General features: G+C 34.5%; 1 protein-coding gene across 1 annotated transcript; it reads right to left on the bottom strand.

The window, feature by feature from the left end:
• Positions 1-49: 49 nt before the first annotated feature.
• On the bottom strand, positions 50-3,946 carry LOC112751160 (nudix hydrolase 20, chloroplastic). Its single transcript, XM_025800214.2, has 9 exons — positions 3,475-3,946; positions 3,040-3,104; positions 2,512-2,698; positions 2,326-2,406; positions 1,734-1,859; positions 1,057-1,136; positions 833-948; positions 618-738; positions 50-274 (listed from the first exon to the last, which is right to left on the bottom strand). Exons 1-9 carry the CDS (start codon positions 3,760-3,762, stop codon positions 205-207), a joined length of 1,134 nt encoding a protein of 377 aa, XP_025655999.1. The 5' UTR covers positions 3,763-3,946; the 3' UTR covers positions 50-204.
• Positions 3,947-23,182: the final 19,236 nt, after the last annotated feature.

The following is a 23,182-nucleotide window of genomic DNA, read 5'->3' as shown; positions in this document are numbered from 1 at the left end:
AATTCAGCGCCGAAATTTTGACTAGAATGAAGTCTAAGAATACCAAGAATTTTGGATCGGATGTGAGTTCTTTGACCATATTCAATGTCTGAAATAGACAATTATTTTTTCACAGATTCTTGAGAAAAAAGTAGTCACAAAAATTACCAATGTGAGCATAAGCATATACCAGTACTAGTAAATATAGTGATCATGCTTTGTGTGTTAGGAGCACTCTCCTATTCTTAAGCTTCTTAGGAGATCCAAGTATCCAAAATTTTCAGGACTGATGTACCTACAATAAACAGAACACATGAATCATCAAGATTTTGCTGGAACAACTCCAAGAATAATCTCGGAATACAAGAGACTATCCCTCTTCTATTACTTTGTATGAGTTGTAATCACAATTTATGTTTCCAACTGTAGAAAAACGGTTTAGCCATCCAAGTGCGGACGCAATTCTAGCTTTTGACCTATTGATAAACACTTAATCCTCCGGTTGAAATTTTCGTTTTACTAACATAGACATAAAGCATGGAGATTCCAAGGTAAAATGATGACTGCATTACCATTTTATACTCATGTTAAGATAAAAGCATATGCAAAGATGCAGAAGAAGATTATGAAAGAGATACCCGTGTCGGAACAGGAAATCGATGATTACAAGAGAGCAATTCGGCTTGAAAAATTGTGTCTTCCTTATAACTTCTGCAACTTGCCTAATTGGTATCAACTTGAAGCTCTCCACCTCTCCATCTGATATTTTATTTAACTAGTTATTTCAGTGGGCAATGATTTGCCGAAATTACCTTTTGATAGTATAATTGAAGAACATGTTTAATAGGATTACCTTCATTTTTCGGTATGAAATTTTCAGGAAGCTTCAGATCATAACAGAATAGAACATCCCTCTTGTATCTGTACCCATCTATGTCCATATATGAAACAGCACTGACAGGTTTAGCCCTGTGAGGAAAGCAATGTGCCAAAATTAGACAGCAAAAGAGTACAAAAGAAAAAATCGTAGCTCGTGCTAGACTCGGATGGAAGATGGTGTGATAATGGGAAACTTACCTGATAGAGATGGACCTGGGTATTCCTGCTTCCTCCTCGCATTCCTTCGCAACATTCTCCTTACAATTGATTCCATGCGGCTGCAACAGTGCCAATTAATTCGATCGTTAAAGATATACATTGACTGAAGGTAACACTCAAATATAGTAAATTTATTCATTTGCTGATACAGGTTTCGTTCGATCATTACACATAGTTAACAGTGTTCAGGTCCTAACCAACAAAAGCTGGAATGACAAACATTTCCCAGCTCTGTGAATAACTGATTGCATATCTTATATTTTCAATTTAAGTTTGAAGCTTCAAAAACTTGCTAGAAATTAAAAGGGTTCGTTTGCAATAAATAAACAAAGAGACCCAACAATGAAAATTGAGTCAATGAGGACGGATGCAAGATAATAGATGAATGGGCTGGATATTTGAAATGGCGAGAGAATGTAAGATACTAAAATTGAAGCGGAAAAATGTGGAGTTATTGATATTGAGAAAAAGAGATCTCAAAAAACACTTAGAGGAGTGTTCAAAATACTTAGAACATGTTGATATGCCATGAGTTGCATATCGTTGATGTGAAAGATACTGAGGATTTCTGATTCCGAAATTCATGCTTCACAAATTATATATTGCAGATAAATAATTGGCCTACTTTGCAAAAAAATAAATATGAAATTACACACCAGTCCTCCAGCAACTAGGTGATCGAGCATTCCGGGATATGTTTGTTTTGTGTTACTTCTCTTCCCTACCCACAGGTGCTTCTGCCCATCAATCTCAACATAGCCATTCATATGGATTCCATAAGCCTAATCTTTGAAGAGGGAAAACAGGTTCATGAAAATTTATAATAAACAATAGCTTCAGCATATAAACAGGCCTATCAATTAGAGAGACTCTTGTGATACTTTGCAGTTATTGTAAACAAAGAATTCAAAATTGGCAACTTTCAATTCCACAAACTAATATAAACTCAGGCTCTATTTGGTTTGAGAAAAAAAATTTCTATTTCTAATTTTAGGATTTGGTGAAGAAAAACAAAACTGAAAGCAGGAAAAATAAAATAAAATCCTAATTGTTGCCCAAAACAATAACTTGTGGCTAAATGTGTTTCTGAATAGTAGAAATAACAACATAGATTTAGGGGAAAATTAATAGGCCTGGATGATAGAAAAGATTTAACATCTGACTATATGACTTCAAACATATGCAGTAACTGGGATAAGTTAGAAAGAGCATTTGGTAATTAAGTACATGGAGCATTTTAACACACACCTTTATGCCAAAATACGGAGCTGCAGCACGTTCTAATGAAAAGAGAACAGGTGAGCCAAAAGATGATACCACAGGGTAGAGCTGATAAAATATGTACATGAAGCATGTGTAAGGCATTAGAAAACCACCAAAAAGGAGGATGAAATCTGACATGTTCCACAATTATAGTAAGTTCATAACCAGTACCTCATTCCGTATACCTGGAATATGCTTCTCACCCAAACACTTTATTACATATGTGACCGCACTGGTTCTTTCCTCGGCCGTCTTCAGCATTGGATGCAAGGAAACACATTCACCAACGGAGCCTCCATTGGAGTTATCTTTGATATAAACGAACACGTCGCTAAAGCTCTTGAAATTCTCAACAAACCTGAACACGAGAAAAATCTAAAGAATTGATTAAGCTAGTATGCAACAAGATCAACCAATGGACGCTCATGCTAACTAACTAATTAACTAAATAAGCATGCATGAACATAGATAGCATAAGGCTGGTACGGTATGCAGTTTGTTTTGGCATGCGATTCGCTACTTTTGTAATTTAATTACAAGTATTCGTTTAAAGAAAATTCGTTACACAGTATGCAGAACTGGAATTCAGAACACTATGTGCAAGTAATTGAGTGAACCAAGATAAGTAATGACATGACACAACACAAGAATTCCAGTACCCAAAAAGAGAAAAAGAGTAACAGTTTGAACAAATCTTACCCAGCGTGAACGAATCCAACAGTTTGACCCTCAATGACAAATGGAAGGAACTCGGATTGTTTCCCCTGAAATCAATCTCATTGTCAGTAACATCAAATACTAGTAAACTCAATCATGCAAAGTATGGAAGACTCTACTATTTAGAATTAGCATGACCCAAATTTCAAAAATCAAAATAAAGAAGTAATGAATTTTTTTTTCTCGAAATTTACTCAGAAAAACTCGGCCCGTAAAGGGAGCATAGTTCAAGACAATTATAAACAAACCAAACATAGTCTCAATTATGTCACTTCTATCTAAGATAGTCCCTAATTCACCAAATCTTGTATGGATATTTGAAAAAAAAAAAAGGCAAGGCATTAACTTTGCTTCAGAGTTGTGTACCCAATGAGGAAAAGAAACAAAAAGACGTAGAAAGGTGAGAACTTTGCTTACAGAGCCACGATTGCACAATTGGACTTTGTGGAAGTAGCCATGGAGATAGGAAGAGTTGTTGTCTTCTTCTTCTTCTTCTTCTGTAGATTGAGATACGCGAAACACATCTTCCCAAGTGAAGGTTCCAGTGGCTAACGCAGAAGAAGAAGAAATTGAACAAGAAAAGAAGCTGGATTTGATGGAAGAAGAAGGAAGGAAAGTGGAGGGAAAGGGGAGAGAGGGTTTTGAGGAGTACAAGAGTGAAGAAAACGTTGACAAGGGTCGACACTTACATAAGCACCAACCCATTTTCAAAGACTGCTATTCTTGTATGCATATGCTGTGTTTTCTTCAAGCCTATGAAAACCCGTCATCCAACCGTTTATTGGTTTTGTGTTCAATCGATTTAAGTTATGTTCGCCAAATAATTGAATTATAATAAAGCAGGCTGCTACACATCTATATAATCATAAAATCAAGTTGGTAGAAGCTCAAATAAAATCAGTCGCGTTAAATGGAGAATGAAAAATACGCGTCCGACACGAAAGAAATTTCTCCTTTTTCATTTGCGCTTCATTATGAAAAAACATTACATCTTCAACACGAAACCAATACACCAAAACACTTATTCGCTTCAAATCTCTCTGAACATCACTCAATTTCAATCACATTTTCTGCAGAAATCAATACTGCAAAGGAATCGGAAGAAGATTTCGCAAGCAATAACCAGAAACAAACGAAAACAGCAACAAAGACTACCAAAGGTATAAGAAAACTACTGTTTATTTAAAATCTTGCAATGTCGCGTTTCACCTACTTGCATTTTAGTTTTACTGGTTTGATTTGCTTCGTTTAGTAGATTGAACTATTGTGAACGATTTTTACAGTATAACTAGGGTTTGGAATGAAATTTGTTGTTATTTTCGTTCAATTCAGTGGATAGTATAACTAGGGCTTTAAAATATATGTGCTTGTTCTTATTGGTGTGGATAGTTTAACTAGAGCTTTGTTACTATCTTCAGTACTTCTTTTGCATGGAAGAATACTATTCTTGTTGATTGAAAGTTGATCATCATTTATTAACCACATGAACATTTTTCGGTTCGGTGGCCTTTGTGATTTTGGTTCTGTGCATGAACATTTTTCGGTTCGGTGGCCGTTGTGATTTTGATTCTGTGCATGAACGATTTTCGGTTCAGTTGGTTGTGGCATTTTAATTACCTTGATTAAGATATATATGCTTGTGCTTGTTGATGTATTGAATAAGTTTTGTTTAGGACAATTGGCATTTTAAAGAAGCCAATTTGCAAAGGTCATTTTGAAAGAACACCTAATTCATTAAATTTAAAAATCTTTTCTTTTGAAAGATGTTGATTTGATTAAGATATACGTGCTTGTTCTTATTTGTGTGGATAGTTTAACTAGAGCTTTGAAAATGATTGTTACTATCTTCAGTACTTCTTTTGCATGGAGGAGTAGTATTCTTGTTGATTGAAAGTTGATAATCATTTATTAAGCACATGAACGTTTTTTGGTTCGGCACCCTTTGTGATTTTGGTTCTGTGCATGAACGATTTTCGGTTCGGTGGGCTGTTGCATTTTAATTGACTTGATTAAGATACATGCTTGTACTTGTTGATGTATTCAATGAAGTATTGACCAAAATTTTTCATTACAGCAAAACACAACAAGAAAATGGCAACAATGAAGGAGAAGGTACATTATAACGTAAGCAGATTAAATATATTTATCCGCTTTCATTCGAATAATATCTATTTTGTATTATAAATATATCCTCACATTCTGTTTCAAAACTTGCAGAAAACTCACTATTGCAGATGCCAAACAAAGGCAATAGCAACAGTGTAAAGGAAAATGAGTCAAGAAAAGAAAGATATTGTGGAAGAAATGGGATTTGGTATCCTGGCAAATGTCCTAGAAATGAACGTCTCTAATACACTGTTGAAAGAATTGCTTGATCGGTTTGATGAAGAGAAATGATGCCTGAAAACTCTCCAGGGGAAAATATACATAACTCCTCGAAAAGTAGCAGCTGCCATCGGCATAACCAACGGAGGCAATACATTTTTCACTTACTGCTTATTTTCAGTTCATTGGTATCCAGAAAATTAAACTGACCATTTTTTACTGATTTTTGCTATTAAAATATTATAGAAAATCGTTTTCCTGAAAAGGTTGATTACAACGACCTGAATCTAGCAGACAAGGAAATATTTGACAGCGTCAAAAATATTTTTTTGGCGACTTTGACAAGGAATGTGTTGGACATGAGTGTAGAAGGGGAGGAGAACCGGAAAAAATTCAAGAGGACTTTTGTTGTCTTCATACAAAAGTGCTTCTTACTCCCCACAATGGTAAGTGTGGCCTCCCCAATCCATAAGCCACCAATCTTTCATGTGGACAACATTCGGAAATAGAATTGGGCAAAGCATGTGCTCAACTTCTTGATGAAAAGAGTTGAAAACAAGAGAAAGAGGAAGAAACAGTCTGTTGATGGTTGTGTTTTTGTATTAATGTTGATATACTTCCACGAAACCAAGTTTCCCCGTCCGTTTGCACCTGATGCTCCCCCTGCACCATGGGTGGCCCATCGGACAAGGAAAATGATGATTGAACGGATTTCATTCAAAGCAACAAAACCATTGGTAAATATTCTACTAAAATTTCCCAAAAAATTTACGTTCAAATGCTTTTAAAATACTCTACTAACTAAATAAACTTCTGTTTTAGGTTATAATTAATTTATTTGTCCTACTTGCAATTCTTAGTTTGTTGATTTGAATGTTTCTGCATTAAGAAACATTTTTCTTGATGATTAAATAGTTTTCATGTACTATTCACCATATGAATATTTTTCGGTTCGGTGGGATTACTTCATTTGGTTCACCGGATTGTTAATGTGTTTTTTTGATGATTAAATAATTGAGTCCTTGTTTTTGTTGTAGGGACTTCTGTACAGAAAATAAAAAAGAAAGAAAAAATAAAAACAAGTAACTTGGACAAGAAAGAAAAAGGAAAGAAAATAAAAAAGAAAACTGTCGAGATGGATTCTTCTTCGGAAGAGGAAAGATTCTTTGAATCTGAATCCGAAAGCAAGTAAGTTTAATTTTGATATTGATTTCATTTAACTTGTATTTGCTTAAATTTGTTCTTATGTACTTGTTCATATGTATTACAAAGAAGAAGAAATAAAAAAAAAAAAAACGAAACAAAGAAAAGAAAACAACCACTAAAGGTGGTTAAAAAATAAACCAAAAAACAAAGCATGTGCCAATAGATTTAGAAAGTACAAGTGAATCTGAAAGCTAGTAAGTATTGCGTAATTTCTGTGAGACGTTTTGATGATTGCATATGTATCAATTTTTGTTCAGCAGATGAATTAATTTCGGTTCGGTGAGCTTCTAATTTTCGTTTTAGCACTTTAATTTAGTTCGGTTCAGTGGTGTCTGTCAGCTTGGTTGACTTCATTGTTAGTGTCTTATCTTCAGTATAAATTTGATGTGTTTGTTTGTATTCCAGAGAAAATAAAATCGAGAAAACACCCGTAATAAAAAGAAAATAACTGCAAAGGATGTCAAAAACACAAGCCCAATCTGACAAGGAGTAAGTTTCTCGAATCATATTTTCTTTTATTGATACTTACATTTTAGGTTCCTTGATACTTATTTTATGAACTTTTAGAACTGAACAAGCAAAAGACAATGCTGTCGAAAGAAGAAAATAAGCATTGGAGATGATAAGGGAAAAAAGATCAAAGAAAAGAAATGTTGGAGCTCAGTCAACAAACATTACTCCGGATCACTTTGACTCAGCAGAGGCACAAAATGAATTCTCTCAGACGTAAGATTCACTTTATTATTCCCGAGTTCTTTTTCTTTCTTTGCTTACTTTTGCTACAACCTTTTCTAATTCCTCAAGATTGAATTACTAATATTTATTTATCTTGCTTAGAGTGCCGACTGTAAATCTGCATAGCGAACAACTGTTACAGACTCAAGGAAGCTCTACACGTTCTGTAAATGTCGCGAGCAATAACAGGTAAATTGGTTCACTGCATATTGTACTTTCAGTTCAGTGGTTGCCCAAAAATGAATTTAATGTGTTTCTAGATCTCTGCTTTGAATCTTGGTTTCTAATTTTAATTTGTTATGTTTTTTAGGAAAAATACGCCTGAAAGCCCGGTAAAATATTTTAGAAAAAAGAAAATCTTCCCAAGAAAGGCTTCTAAAACTCCACCAGTGTTAGTTAAAAATATTTATGTTACTCTTTTAGATTTAGGTAATAATTCTTGTTTAATTAATCACAAGGAAAATGTGTTTAAATGTCACTAGAGCTACACCTGATTCTGAGCTACAAATCATTGAGTTTTGACAAGAAACTCGTTCTCAACCTTTGGAAGTGTGAGTTTTTCAATGTGCAAATTCCTATTTTTCAAAAAAAATTCTAATTATTCAACATTAACTTTATCCTTGTTTACATTCATTAGACCTCCTCTTGCATTGTCTCTTCCAAATTATGTTCAAAAAGAGTTGATCAGAGATGACTTCATCTATGTTCCTCCATAAAATGAAACACAACAAACTTCTAATAATGAGTAAGTTAATAAATATTTATTCACCACATGAATCTTGTTCAATGTTTACTGCTTATACATGGTTTAATTATGGTTCAGTTGAAACCAGAAATGAATTCAATGTGTTCTTGTCTTTGGACTCTCTTATGTTTATTACAGCTGCCCTCAAGAATCCAAAAAGTAGGGTGTTCCAGTGTCTCTTACGAGTTCTGTAATTGAAGACTTAATGAAAGATGACTATGTCTATCAAGTTTCTGATGAAGAGTAAGTTTCACATAAATTTTTTTTTATTAATTTTAATGGTATAGGATAATAATTCTGGGTTGTTATTGAACTGTTTTCTATTTAATGCAACGGCCCTGCCAAAGAACAAGAGTAACAATCCAAAGAAACTCCGGTGGCACAGCAATCTGAACAAGAAGCACCTGTTGATGTGTAAGTTTTACTACTTATATAAATACCGATAATGTTTACTGCTTATACATGGTTTAATTATGGTTCAGTTGAAACCAGAAATGAATTCAATGTTTTGTTGTCATTGGACTCTCTTCTATTTCTTATAGCTGCCTTCCAGAACCAAAAAAGTAAGGTGTTATGGGGTCTCTTTACGGGGTCTCTTACAAGTTCTGTTATTGAAAAGTTTTTCAAAGATGACAATGTCTATGAAGTTTTTGATAAAGAACAATTCCAAGAACCTCCAGTGGCACGGCAATCAGAACAAGAAACTCTAATCTTGTCATCATTTGATAGGTATGTTACTTGCTTTTCTTTAATATCATTTTTGTTTAATATCATTTCGGTTCATTGTAAGTTTGGATTTAGGTTCACTATTTGTTTGGATTTCGGTTCACTATAATGATTAATATCATTTTTGTTTAATATCATTGTTAAATATCTATCATCTTGCAGTGCTGCTCAACCTAGGCAAAAGGAAAATGAAAGGCCTTCCTTTAGCCTTGGGATAAGTCCACCAGCATCTCAACCAACTCAGCCCTCTCAAGAGAGTGTTTCAGAGCTTGAAATCCTGGCAGAGGCGGTGGTAGATGCTGGAGTGACAGCAGCATTAAATTTGCTAAAGCAACATCTTCCGAGCCAACCTTACCAGCTGTTGAAGTTTTCAAAACTCCGGAAAAAAAGATAAAAATCTCGAAGGAGTTGATCGAAAAGTGTTATCATTAGATGACACATGTGAAAAAGACAAATGACAGTAGCAACGAATATGAAGCAATATTTGTCTTGAAACATGGGCACTTTATGAGGGGTTAAGAGAATATTTCATGTCTCTAATGCTCAAAGAACAAGTGCATGCCTCGGTAAATTCTTTTCCAATTGTGTTAACAATAATAATTTTTCTAAACACTCTTATACAGTTTATCTCATAACTTTTCTTCGTGTAGGTTGTCAGTATGCATAGCATGATTCTCAACCAAATCAAAGTTTGGCGGTATTAGGAACAAATATACATTGTGCCGCTGGATATTGTGGTAAGCTAAATTTCTTATTCACTGCTGATTCCTTTTCGGTTCAGTCAGAATATTAATATTGGTTCACCTGATTCTTATGTGTTCTGTTGAGTTCTTTTGCATGAAGAAAACTTTTCTCTTGATGATTGAATATTTTTCACGTTTTATTCAGCATATGAATTGTGTTGGGTTCGGTGGAAATGTGATTCAACTGATATTCATTTTGCAAAATTTTATGTTGGGAACACATGACGTGGAGTACACTGATAAGAGGACAAACAAGGCCTACAGGTTTGATATTGAGCAGTATGCCCACCACCGCCAGTTTCTTGACAAAAGAAAACTTGCATCGCATCCATTTGTAAGTTGCAATTTCTAAAAATTCTTTGATAATTCTCTTGTTTGCTATTGTTTCGACTGAAATATTCTATAATTTTTCAAAACTTCAGCTATTTGTCCCAATTTGCAATGGAGGGCATTGGTGGTTGTGGATTGCTAATGTCAACAAAAAGAAATTATATGTCCTTGACCTTATCAATAAGCTGTCAGAACATATACCTAATTCGAGGAAAAAACTGAACAAATTTGTTGTAAGTTATTTTCTTGTAAATTATTCAAATTATTTCGTACATGAGAGGAGTTCGGTTCACTGTTGTTGGTTCTCTTTATTTACTTTTTTTTTTGTCTCTTTTAGTGTTTAATAATTTCCCAGATGAGGGTGTACACTGGGGCGGAACCCTTAATGGAGGATAGACTAGAAGAGGAAGCAGAGTATATCCAATTGAATGGTCAACGTACAGAGTAAGAATCTTTCTCTTCTATAGTGCTATTTTTAATGTGTTTTATTTTGTATACTATTGATCGTATTATGCTCAATTCTTGCTTAGCTATGATTGTGGAATATACGTGATGAAATGGCTTAAAACAATAGATCCACGAAAAATCAAAAGTGGGAAGAGATATAAATATAAAGCTTGGACACAAGTAAGTACTTTCTAAATTAATAAACTTCTTTCTTTTCTTATTTCATTCAGCTCAGTTGATAGTGTAACTAGGGTTTTGAAGTTAGTTGTTACTTTGTTGAATAGTTCTTTTCCATGTAGAAATACTATTCTTGTTGATTGAAATTTGTTCACCATTTATTCACCACATAAACAATTTTTGGGTCGGTGGCTCTTATAATTTTGATTCACCAAGTGAATGTTTTTCGGTTCGGTGACCTCCTTTTAATTTGTTCAGGGTTTAGGGTTACTGTGATTATATTTTTACAGTATAACTAGGGCTTTGAATGAAATTTGTTATTTAATGTGATTTTGATTTACTTGATATTTAATGTGTTCAGGGTTTAGGTTTATTGTGATTGCATTTTTACAATATGATTAGGGTTTTGAATGATATTGTTTTTATTTCATTTGGGTTCATTTCTCATGTAACTAATTCATTTCAATTGAAATGTAGAAAGAGATTGATGAATTCAGATACCAATATAGTCCAAATCTTCTGTTGCATGAAATGAACAAAATCAGAGACCAAGTGATTTGGGAATCTGAAGCAATAAGACTCTCCAAGCCATCTGCTGTCCTCTCCAGCCCTTATTGTAAATTCACATCTGGGAATTTAGATAGAAAATAGCATATACTAGTTGTAATTAACAATATTTTGTTTAACTTGTTTAAAAAGCAAAAAAATGCTTACTTCAAATGTATATATGTCAATGTATGTATCAAACAATGCATATACTAGTTGTATATAGTTTGTTTAACTTGTTAAAAAAGCAAACAATGCTTCTTTCAAATGTATATATGTCAATGTTAATGTATATATCTATTCTTAATATCAATGTATGTATCAAATGTTAATATTTATATTTGATTCAAGATGGATTACTCATCTGAGATGTTAATTTATATATCTGTTGGAACTGTCTGGCTGCTGTTTTATTCTAGGTTCTCAGTGATTGCAATCACTATATTTACCAATACATTACAAACTCTAAAAGAACATAGTGAACCAAAATTAATACACTGGGCGAACCGAAAGTTGAAAACACACTGAACCCCTAAACCCTGAACCCTAAACCATAAACCCTAAACACTAAAACCAGAACCCTGAACCCTGAACATTGAACCCCTAAATCCTAAACCCTAAATCCCTGAAAACCATAACCCTAAACCCTGAACCCTAACCCTGAACTCTGAATTCTGAACCCTGAACCCTAAACCCTAAACCCTAAACCCTAAACCTTAAACCCTAAACCCCAAACCCTAGACCCCTAAAACTCTAAACCCTGAACCCTAAATTCTAAACCCTGAACCCTTAACCCTAAACCCTTAACCCTAAACACGGTGAACCGAAATTAATACACTAGGCGAACCAAAAGTTTGAAACACACTGAACCCCTGAACACTGAACCCATAAACCCTAAATCCCTAAAACCATAACCCTAAATCCTAAACCCTAAACCCTAAACCCTGAATCCCTATACCCTAAACTCTAAACCCTAAACCCTAAACCCTAAACTCTGAACTCTGAACCCTGAACCGAAAAACAAATTATAATTATTCAACTTAGAAATTAATATACTAGAGGAATCGAAAAACTGCATATATCAATATAGAATTTCACAAAAAAAGTGACTATTCATTAAAGACTATCAACATTCAGAAATTAAACCTGCTGTAACCATGGTGAACCAAAATTTGCTCATGGGTGAACAAAAATTTACATTAATAAAAACTAAAACTTGTACAATCCTCTCTTGGATAATTCATATCTGGTGCATTATAAAGAGTGGAGCTTGACTGAATCGATGATCCAGAGTCTAAAAGGTTCAACTACAAAAGATTAGTAAAATGAACAATTGAATTTTTAACTAATCAAAAGTAAGTCAATTTTACCTCGCTTGGAGTTGTCTTTTTCTTTTTCTTCATGGCATTTGAGATCTTTTTTTCCAGGTTTGATCCAAGTCTGTTCTTGGGCCGACCTCTTGTTTTGACACATGGTGGGCTTTGAAGGTCATTCATATTGCTTAATGTCGCTTCTTCGTGGGTTAACAAAATTTTTCCTTTGCTTCTCCCTTGATATTCTTCCATCTCCGCCATGACCTTGTCAAATGCTCGGTGCAAAATTCCGGTCAACTCTTCAGACTCGGATGCAAATTCACATATATTGTGTGACCGAAACACCAATTCGTCAAATCTCTTACTTCTTGGCTCCAGTAGAGGTTCATCTTGGCTGCTCTTGATGTGTGTATGCCTCCTCTTTATATTATTGCTCCAACGTTCTAATATGTATTTCGGTGCCACGTTATCCACTCACTCAAAGCTTAAGACACTTAGGGAATGGCGGCATAATATGCCCCTAGACTCAAACAGCAAGCAATGGCACTTTACATCTCGTGATACTGCGTCATAGGTGACGACAAACTTATTGAATGTGGAGTTGGAAACCTGCTCTATTACTTCATATGTTGTGAAACCTAGGGTGGAATGCATTGATCTTGTGATACAGTTCACTTTACCTCTGAATTGAGTTTGAAATTCCCTGAACTTCTTATGGGTATATACATGCTGAAACTGCGCCTCTATTGCTGATTTTGTTGCACACGGTATCACGGTGTGAAAATCTGCAGCATTGAATTCTCTCTCTACTTGCTCTCTGCTTGCTAAGAAATTGTCGTATTGCTTCACGAATTGTCTCAAGGAGCTATTCCGTGTGATGAACTTGTTGAAAAATGAATGCATGCTCTCGCTCCTTTGTGTGCTTCTCATCCTAACTCAAAAGTGGTGATCCAAGTAAACCGGAATCCATATATGACGATCCTCGTACAGCTCTGCAAACCAAACCGAAGCCATAAGGTCTGGTGAACCGAAAACAGTGCATGCTTTGGAAAAAAAAGATATGAGCATAAAAATAATTCGAATTTAAATCTCAATTACCAGAAAGCCACTTGTTGCCTCCGCGGCTGTACTTTCTAAGAAAATCGATCCAGTTTCTGTCAAATGCTTCTTTTGTGTACGAGTTCCAAACAACATGGCTCATCTCTTGTTAAATTTTGTTGTGTCCCTTGTAGCTATTTAATTTGCTTGGAATCTTCTTCATAATGTGCCAAATGCACCAGCGGTGAATTGTTGTTGGCATGCACAACTCAATTGTCCTTTGAATCGATGCGCATTGATCGGTAAGAATACCTTTTGGTGCCTTCCCTCCCATGCAACGTAGCCAATACTCAAATAGCCATTTGAATGATTGGATGTCCTCATTTTTCATCAGTGCGCATCCAAGAAGTGTCGACTAGCTGTGGTGATTCACGCCAACAAAAGAACTCAAAACCAAATTGTACCTGCATAAATAACAAGCACAAGGTTGTGAACCAAAATATATACACTCACTGAACATCAAAAATATGTTTGAAAGAACCGAATACCTATTTGTGTTATAGGTGGTGTCAAATGAAACCACGTCTTTGAAATAATCAAATGCAGCCCTGCTTCTTGCATCAGCCTAGAATGCATGTTTAATGCAGTGATCACCTTCAAGGTTGAGCTCAAAGAAGAAATTTTGGTTCTTCTCTTTCATTCTTACTAGGTACATCCCAAATTCTTTGGCATCGTCTTCTTCGGAAATATTTCATACTTCCCTTGTGATGTAATTCCTGACGTCTTTTTCTATAAAACCTAGTTTACGGTGGCTGCCAGCTACTGCCACAAATGATTGGTAAGTTTTGCTCGGTCTGATTCTGGCTTTCTCGTGGGTTTCAATGGTGCGACGCACGAACATGCTAAGCTCCTTGTGTTGTTTGAGCATCTCAGCCTGGTCTGGACAACAAGGATGTGAATGATTCAAAATAACTTTGAAAATTGTCCAAAGACCAACATCCTTCATTATGTGTACGTAAATTCTGGCCGGACAATTTAACCCAGCTGAAGGGTTTGTCTTCAAAATTGGAGATATCTTTGATTTCCACCTCCCCTCTCTGGAGCATACAATTAGTTGATTCTTAATCTTGTCTTTGTCCTAAGTCGTGTTCCTTATTTTGGTAGAAAAACCGGCACGTTTGGAATAATGTTTGTAGAACTTTCCAGCTTCTTCTAGTGTCTTGAAAATCATTCCCACTTTTGGGAAAAAATTTTCATCCACAACACAGCTGGTTTGCACGGTGAACCGAAATCTTAATTATGGTGAACCGAAATCTTAATTATGGTGAACCGAAATTTTAATTATGGTGAAACAATTATATAGTGCTTAGGGAACAAAACAGAATATATTCGTCTAATTTTTTTTAGACTCCTTTCTGCATACCGAACCGAACACATGCACATGGTGAATCAACTCTTTAGTACTTACCGAACCGAAAAGTTACTCACATTTACTCACATTTACTCACAATTACTCACACCCAGAGTTACTCACAGTAACATATTATCAATTCAATTCAATTCAGATATAGATCACCTCAATCTATTCAATTCACTTCAAATAAAATTAGCAATTACATTCCATTGAATTCGATTCAAAATTCAATAATCCAAACCTCATCAAATTGATGCGTTTCGGAAGAATTATCCAAATCGCACTCATTTAACTGATTTGAAGTTGATTCATTCATTGTTTCAATTCAGAAGTGCAAATCGAAGAAGAAAACGAAGAAGAAGATGAACGACGAAGCTAATTGCGTTGAAGTCAATCCAGATCCATAATGCAGAGAAGAAAAACGCAAATAGAGGAGAACAATAAATTTAATTAGGTTGAAGAAGAAGGAGAACAGGAAGAAGAACAATAACAAGAACAAGAAGAAGAACGCGAACAAGGTTTACGTTATATGAAAATGTTTACGTTGAGAAAGGTTGATCACGCAAAATAAGAATTACGTTATATACGTTATATAAGGCGCGTGTAAAACAAACGAGTGTGTGGGGCGTGGAATGGAAGGTACTTGGATACCATCCATATAATTTTTACATGGATGTAGAGCTTTTCCGAATTTAAAATTATAAAACTGTGACTAATTTATTATGGATTTATTTTCAATAAATTAATAATAATATATACTTTTTCAATGTATATAAATAAATAAATAAATAAATAAATAGTTACGTATTAAAATATAAAAATGGTAAATAGTTATTATAGCTATAAATGTTACTAAAAATTTATTATAATATTTTTTTAAGTGTTACAAAAAATATTTATTGTAATATTTTTTTAAGTGTTATATAAAATATTTATTATAATATTTTTTTAAAGTATTACAAAAAATATCTATTATAATATTTTTTTTAAATATTATCATGAAACAAAGATTTATTATAATATTTTTCATAATATTATATTATTATAGAAGATCAATTATGATATTTTTATTAAATATTATTGAATCTTTAAAAAAATGTTAATAAATTTTTTTAGTAATATAGAATATACTTAATATTTGTTAAAATATTATTAATTATTACCTGATATAACATATATACTATATATATACTGCTGTTTGTTGTATTTATAAAGAGTTAGCCTTAGTTAGTTCTCCCTAGTTTGGTTAGTGCAGGTTAGCGTAGTATATATACATATGTAGTTTGTTACTGTAGCAGTTACTGAAAACATTTCTTGAGAGAAGTCATAATGAAAACTCTCTTCATTGGCTCTGAATCTGAACTTGCTTACCTCTTCCCTCACACACCTTCAACATGGTGCGGTGAGCGTGGAAGCCATGGTTGAAGAGGGAACAACTTGATTTCTGATCTTTGTGACTAGAAAATTGATAATGAATCCATTCCCTTTTTAATCTCCTGTTTCAATTTCTCCATTCAATAGTTCTTTCACTTCTCACTTCGACATCGTCTTTGACCTAATTTCTCGATTCACCACAATCGTTCGTATTCTCACATCAATAATTTTTTTTTCCAATTCCTAATTTCTCTGACCTAATTTCTCCCCTCTCGATTTGATTTCTCAGATTTATCCCTTCCTCCTCTAAATTTCTTTTCTTCTCTTCTCTTGGACTCTCACGACAGTGTTTGATGAGAGTGTGTTAGTCTCCTCGTATGTTCATCAAAGAGTGAGGTAACAACTCCGATCAACGAGATCAAGGGAAGAAGGCCTGAATTCTCATCATTGAAATTCATTGAAGTTGTGCCGGAAATGGCAGATTCAAGTTTGGAAGGCTCGACAGGTGGTCCAAGAACCATGGATATGAATCAGATAGCATCATTTCTGAGTCAGATATCAGCGATTCAAGCGCACATCGCGAAAACCAGTAATCCAGTTCAAGATCCAACAAATGCCTATTTTCTTCACCCATCAGAAAACCCAGGTATCCCCATAACTACTGTTGTTCTTACTGGTCAGAACTATAGTACATGGAGTAGAGAAATGTAGAGAGCACTCAAATCAAAGAACAAAATAAAATTCGTTGATGGAAGCATCACAAAACCAGAGAGCACAGATCCATTGTTTGAAATATGGGAAAGGTGTAACACTTATGTAATTGGCTGGATAAATCTTTCACTTAGTCCAGATATTCGTCAAAGTGTAACATGGAACAATCTTGCTAGTGATTTGTGGCTTGATCTGAAGCAACGCTATTATCAAGGGGATAGGTACCGTGTTGGTGAATTATATGAAGAACTATACACATTAAGACAAGGCAAATTGGATGTGACATCCTACTACACGAAACTCAAAACAATTTGGGAAGAAATTGACAATTTTCGGCAAATACCATCATGTGAATGTGGTATCACGTGTCAATGTGATCTAGGAGTAATTAGAAGTCAAAGGGAGGAAGACAGAATTGTGAAGTTTTTGAGAGGATTGAATGAGCAATATTCTACCGTGCGGTCTCAGATCATGCTCTTGGACAAGTTGCCGAGTCTGAATGTGGTGCTCTCCAAGCTTACTCAACAAGAGAGACAGTTCCTCAGCCTTGAAACTACCTCAGACATTCAAATTTTGGCGGCACCTACCAATTCCTTGAACACTGCTATGCCTTCTCAAGGCAGAGGGAGAGGAAGAGGTAGGGGAGGCAGGTTTCAAGCTGGGGGGAGGAGCAGAGGAGGCAGAACAAGGATGCAGTGTTCGTTTTGTGACAAAACTGGACACACAGTAGATACGTGTTACAAGAAACACGAACTTCCTCCTCATCTAAGGCAAAGAAGCACTAACTCTGCCCCAGCAATGATGAATTGCTTCAACACAGGTGAAGAAATCGATGAGAGCAATGATGATCTCGGTTTCAATCAACCCCAGTTGGAGGAGAAGAAGACTACAGGGAGCGATTTCACTCCAGAACAAAAGGAAGCTTTGCTGGCCTTACTCAATAAGCAAGACGTGCAACATATTCATAGTGTGAACCACATTTTAACTCAACCTCAGCCACCTCCTCATGGTAAAGTGACACATATTCTGCATTTTAAATCTCACATAAAGGCTCTTAATGTTTGCATACAAAAGTATAAACCTTGGGTAATAGACACTGGTGCCACTGACCATGTGTCATATTGCCTCAGGGATTTTTCTGAAACATTTAAAATTGATCCGATCATTGTCAAACTCCCTAATGGTACTTCCACTGTGAGCTGCATCGTGGGAACCATTAAGTTTTCAGAAAATCTTTATCTTACCAATGCATTGTACATTCCTTCCTTCAATTTTAAACTCATATCAGTGTCGAAGCTAACTGCATCATTGCATTGTAAAATGACTTTTTCTGATATAAACTGTGAGATACAGGACAAACACACAGAGAAGATGATTGGTATTGCTAACTCTGTTGATGGTCTATACATACTAAATAAGCACAGCACTGCCCCTCTTGGCGAACACCATACTACACACCATATCACAGCACCCACACAAAGAGCACATATGCAGCATTTATGGCATGATAGATTAGGTCATATTCCTCATAATAGACTAGCTGTTATGAAGCAAACTTTCAATTTCATTGATTGTACAATAAATGAACATCCTTGTGACTCTTGTCAATTAGGAAAACAAAGAAGATTGCCTTTTTCTCAAAGTGATACTATTTTTTATAATAATTTTGATTTGATTCACATTGATATTTGGGGACCACTTGCTGTTTCGTCTATTGGTGGCCATAGATATTTTCTCACTATAGTGGACGACAAGTCCAGATTTACTTGGATAAATTTGATGAAGTCTAAGGCTGAAGCAGCATCTTTGGTGCAAAATTTTGTTAAACTTGTCAAAAACCAATTTGAAAAATCTGTAAAAATTATTCGGACTGACAATGGTCCTGAATTTTTAATGCCAACCTTTTATGCTTCATTTGGAATTTTGCACCAAAGGTCATGCATTGAGACGCCACAGCAAAATGGTGTTGTTGAACGAAAGCATCAACACATTTTGGCTGTGGCAAGGGCCATTATGTTCCACGCCCAAATACCTAAGTGTTATTGGAGTTTTGGAGTGATCCATGCAGTCTATTTGATAAACCGAATTCCCACACCTCGTTTACATGAAAAATCTCCGTTTGAAGTACTGCATAAATCACTCCCCCATATCTCTCACCTTAGAGTATTTGGTTGTTTAGCATATGCAAGCACGATCAAGAATAGCAGAACAAAATTGGACCCTCGTTCAAGAAAATGTGTTCACCTCGGTTTTAGGGAGGGTACCAAAGGTTATGTGCTTCTTGATCTGATTTCAAAAGAAATTTTTGTATCTCGAGATGTCAAATTCTATGAAAATCATTTTCCATATAATGCTTCATTTCAGTTGCCTATTGATTCTCCCCAAGAACCAGTTTTTCAGCAACGTAATACACCCCACGTCATGCATGATTATGATTTGTTTGACCACCACATAACCGATCTGCACACCCCTGCTTCCAATCCACTCCACACTAGTCAACCTACACCACACATACACACTGCCACACAGCCCACAGATATTGAATCCTCGAGTCCAGCAGTACATGCACAATCCACTCACTCAAACATTCAACATCATAATGTACCACCATCTTCTCACCCCACACCGAGAAGATCATCACGCATTAGTAAACCACCAGCATACTTAAAGGATTACAAATGCATGAATCTTACTAATAATCACAACAGAGAAACTTCTTCCAATCAACGATATCATATCTCAAAGTTTTTATCATACAAATCTCTTTCACCCATGCATAGTGCATACTCATTAGCTATCTTGAACATTGAGCCTAAATGCTATGAAGATGCCATACTTGAACCTTGTTGGCGAGAGGCCATCCGAGCTGAATTGGATGCTCTGAATGAGAACAAAACCTGGACATTGACTTCCCTTCCGAGTGGTAAGAAGGCGATTGGCTGTAAGTGGATCTTTAAGGTCAAATATCACCCTGATGGTAGTGTTGAGCGACATAAGGCTCGTCTCGTGGCAAAGGGGTTCACTCAAGTCCCCGGAATTGACTATAAAGACACGTTTAGTCCCGTTATCAAGCTAGGAACACTGCGGGTTGTTTTGGCACTGGCTGCTGTCAAGGGATGGCATTTGAAGCAAATTGATGTTAATACTGCCTTTCTGCATGGTGAGCTTGATGAGGAAGTGTACATGAAACCCCCCGAAGGTCTTGCGATAGCTCCGGGTCAGGTTTGCAAGCTTGAAAAGTCTCTATATGGGCTTAAACAAGCTAGTAGACAATGGAACTTCAAACTGAAATCTGTTTTGCTAGAGTTAGGATATAATCAGTGTAAATCTGATTACAGCATGTTTACTAAATCCCAAAGTACTGGCTTTACAATCATTTTGGTTTATGTTGATGATTTAGTGTTGGCAGGGGACGATTTGTTTGAAATTGAAAGGGTGAAACAGACTTTGCATGACAGATTTCGGATTAAGGACATAGGTGATCTCAAGTTCTTCCTTGGTTTAGAGGTTGCTAGGTCTTCAAAAGGCATAGCTTTATATCAGCGAAAATATGTTCTAGATCTCTTGCGGGACACTGGCTTTGAGCATTGTAAGCCTGCCTTCACTCCCATGGACTATGGGACAAAATTGAGCAAGGATGATGGAGATAGTCTGCCTGATTCCTCCGATTATAGGAAAATCATTGGGAAACTGTTGTATCTCTCAAACACAAGGCCGGATATAAGCTTTGCAATTGGCAAGCTCAGCCAATTCTTGGATTGTCCCACAACTAATCACTTGCAAGCGGCACATAGGATCCTCAGGTACATAAAGAACTCTCCAGCAGCGGGGCTATTCTTCTCGGCCAATTCCGATCTATCTCTCACTGGATTTTCTGATTCTGACTGGGCTGGATGCCCCGACTCGCGACGATCAGTTTCAGCCTATTGCTTCTATGTGGGTTCCTCCCTTGTCACTTGGAAGAGCAAGAAGCAAGTAACCGTCGCAGCTTCTTCCTCTGAGGCAGAGTATCGGGCTCTTGCACTGGCCACCAGAGAAGCTCAATGGCTTAGTTATGTGTTGAAAGACTTAGGAGCACCTCTTGGTAAACCTGTAAATTTGTACTGTGACAGTAAATCTGCCATTTATATTGCTACTAACCCAGTATTTCACGAGCGTACAAAGCATATTGAGGCTGATTGTCACATTGTGAGGGATAAATTGCAAGAAGGCTTAATTCATCTTTTACCAATTTCTACACATGAACAAGTGGCAGACATCATGACTAAGCCTCTGGCACCAGGACCGTTCAACACATTGTGTAGCAAGCTTGGGTTGTTGGATATTTTTGTGTCCAACCCTCCCAGCTTGAGGGAGGGTATTACCTGATATAACATATATACTACATATATACTGCTGTTTGTTGTATTTATAAAGAGTTAGCCTTAGTTAGTTCTCCCTAGTTTGGTTAGTGCAGGTTAGCGTAGTATATATACATATGTAGTTTGTTACTGTAGCAGTTACTGAAAACATTTCTTGAGAGAAGTCATAATGAAAACTCTCTTCATTGGCTCTGAATCTGAACTTGCTTACCTCTTCCCTCACACACCTTCAACATTAATATAAATAGATAATATTTTAATATAATTTGATAAAAATTTTTAAATGTTAGAAAAAAATCAAGTATACAGTAGTGATACTTTTTCCCCCTCACATTCCAATCCCTTCTATCCTACTTACCAGTTGAATCTTTACTAGAAATAAAGCATGTTTTAAAATGTTCTTGTGTTTTATCCCTTTCCTTTTTTCGTTAATGGCTTTTATTTCTACCTTTGTCTGACATAGTATATTAATTATAGAATGCTAGAAAAAGACATGAATTATTGTTATATAAAACACAGTAATACGTAAAGTTGTCATAAATTCGTCTTACTTGCACAACTTTCAATAATAAATATACTGCCGCTAAATATATTATTCAGGTATTTAGTATGTTGTCTGTCTAATTATAAAAAAATTAAATAATTAATATTTAATTTAAAAATATAAAAATTAAAAAATTTTAAACATTTAAAAATTATATAAAAAATAAAAAATTAGACAAAAATTAGATACTAAATAAAAAATACTATAAAATTAATTATATATTGATAGTTGTATATCGAAAATATATTAAAATTAAAAAATAATATTACAAATATGTTACTGAAGACTCAAGTGTCGGTAACGGAATTTAATTAACCTTTTTTAAAAAATTAAAATTACATTATCCGACGGCCTCGTCATCAATAATAATATAATAAATAAAATATAACAGTGTGTAAAATTGGCGTAAATTCATTTATTACACATTTGAGTTCAGACTTTAATATTGATATATATTGCATTTTTGATAGATATAAAAAAAAAAGAAAAATCTCACAAAAAATATTAATTTTAGAATAAAATATATTTTTTATTTTTTAAATTAAAAAATTAAAAATACATTTAATTTAATTTACTTCAATTTTATTTCCAATATTTTATGGTTGTTTCAATTATTAAAAAAAAACTATGATTATGGTAGGTAATTAAAATGTCACATATTCATTTTAATAAAATGTATAAAAATATTTTTGAATGTATCCAAGTTTTTTTTATGTAGTAAAGAATACCTCCACAAAATATTTTTATATAATTTATTAACAAATATATACGATATTTATCATAAGTTTTAATTTTAATAAAAAGTGTTATTATATTAAATAGAGTTTCAATAAAGTGATATGTTGTACAAATTTTATCAATATAATAGTAATACATTTAAATTATTTTATCAACATAATATTTTATTTATAAAAACATTAATCAAATAATAGCTATTATTTTTGTTCTTAATATTTGGTTTCCATTTTAACCGTAACAAATAAAAACACACAACCGAATAAAATAAAAAAAATATTTTTATTCATAAAAATTTAAAACACTGAGATATTTATTCATGAATGAAAAAATTAACTTTGTGCCTACTAATATAATCTTTATGTGATAAAAGTATCCAAACGCTAATTAATAATCATATTTTTAAGTGAAATGTGAGTTTCATTTATTCATAAATAATTTATCAGTATTCTAAATTTTTATGGATAAAAATAATAGTTTACTTCAAAAAAAATATTTTAGCAATAATAGAAAATTATGTTGAAAACATAATTATTCTTGTATAAAGACAAATTCTAATTAATACAATTAACATTATACTTATTTTCATAAAATTATATTTTATTAGGAATAAATTTTAAAAAAAATTAATGCTACCTATATATAATTATAAATA

The sequence above is a fragment of the Arachis hypogaea genome, chromosome 15, assembly GCF_003086295.3.
Source record: "Arachis hypogaea cultivar Tifrunner chromosome 15, arahy.Tifrunner.gnm2.J5K5, whole genome shotgun sequence".
NCBI lineage: Eukaryota > Viridiplantae > Streptophyta > Magnoliopsida > Fabales > Fabaceae > Arachis > Arachis hypogaea.
The sequence above is the reverse complement of the archived record's forward strand: the minus strand, read 5'-3'. Positions and strand labels throughout refer to the sequence as shown.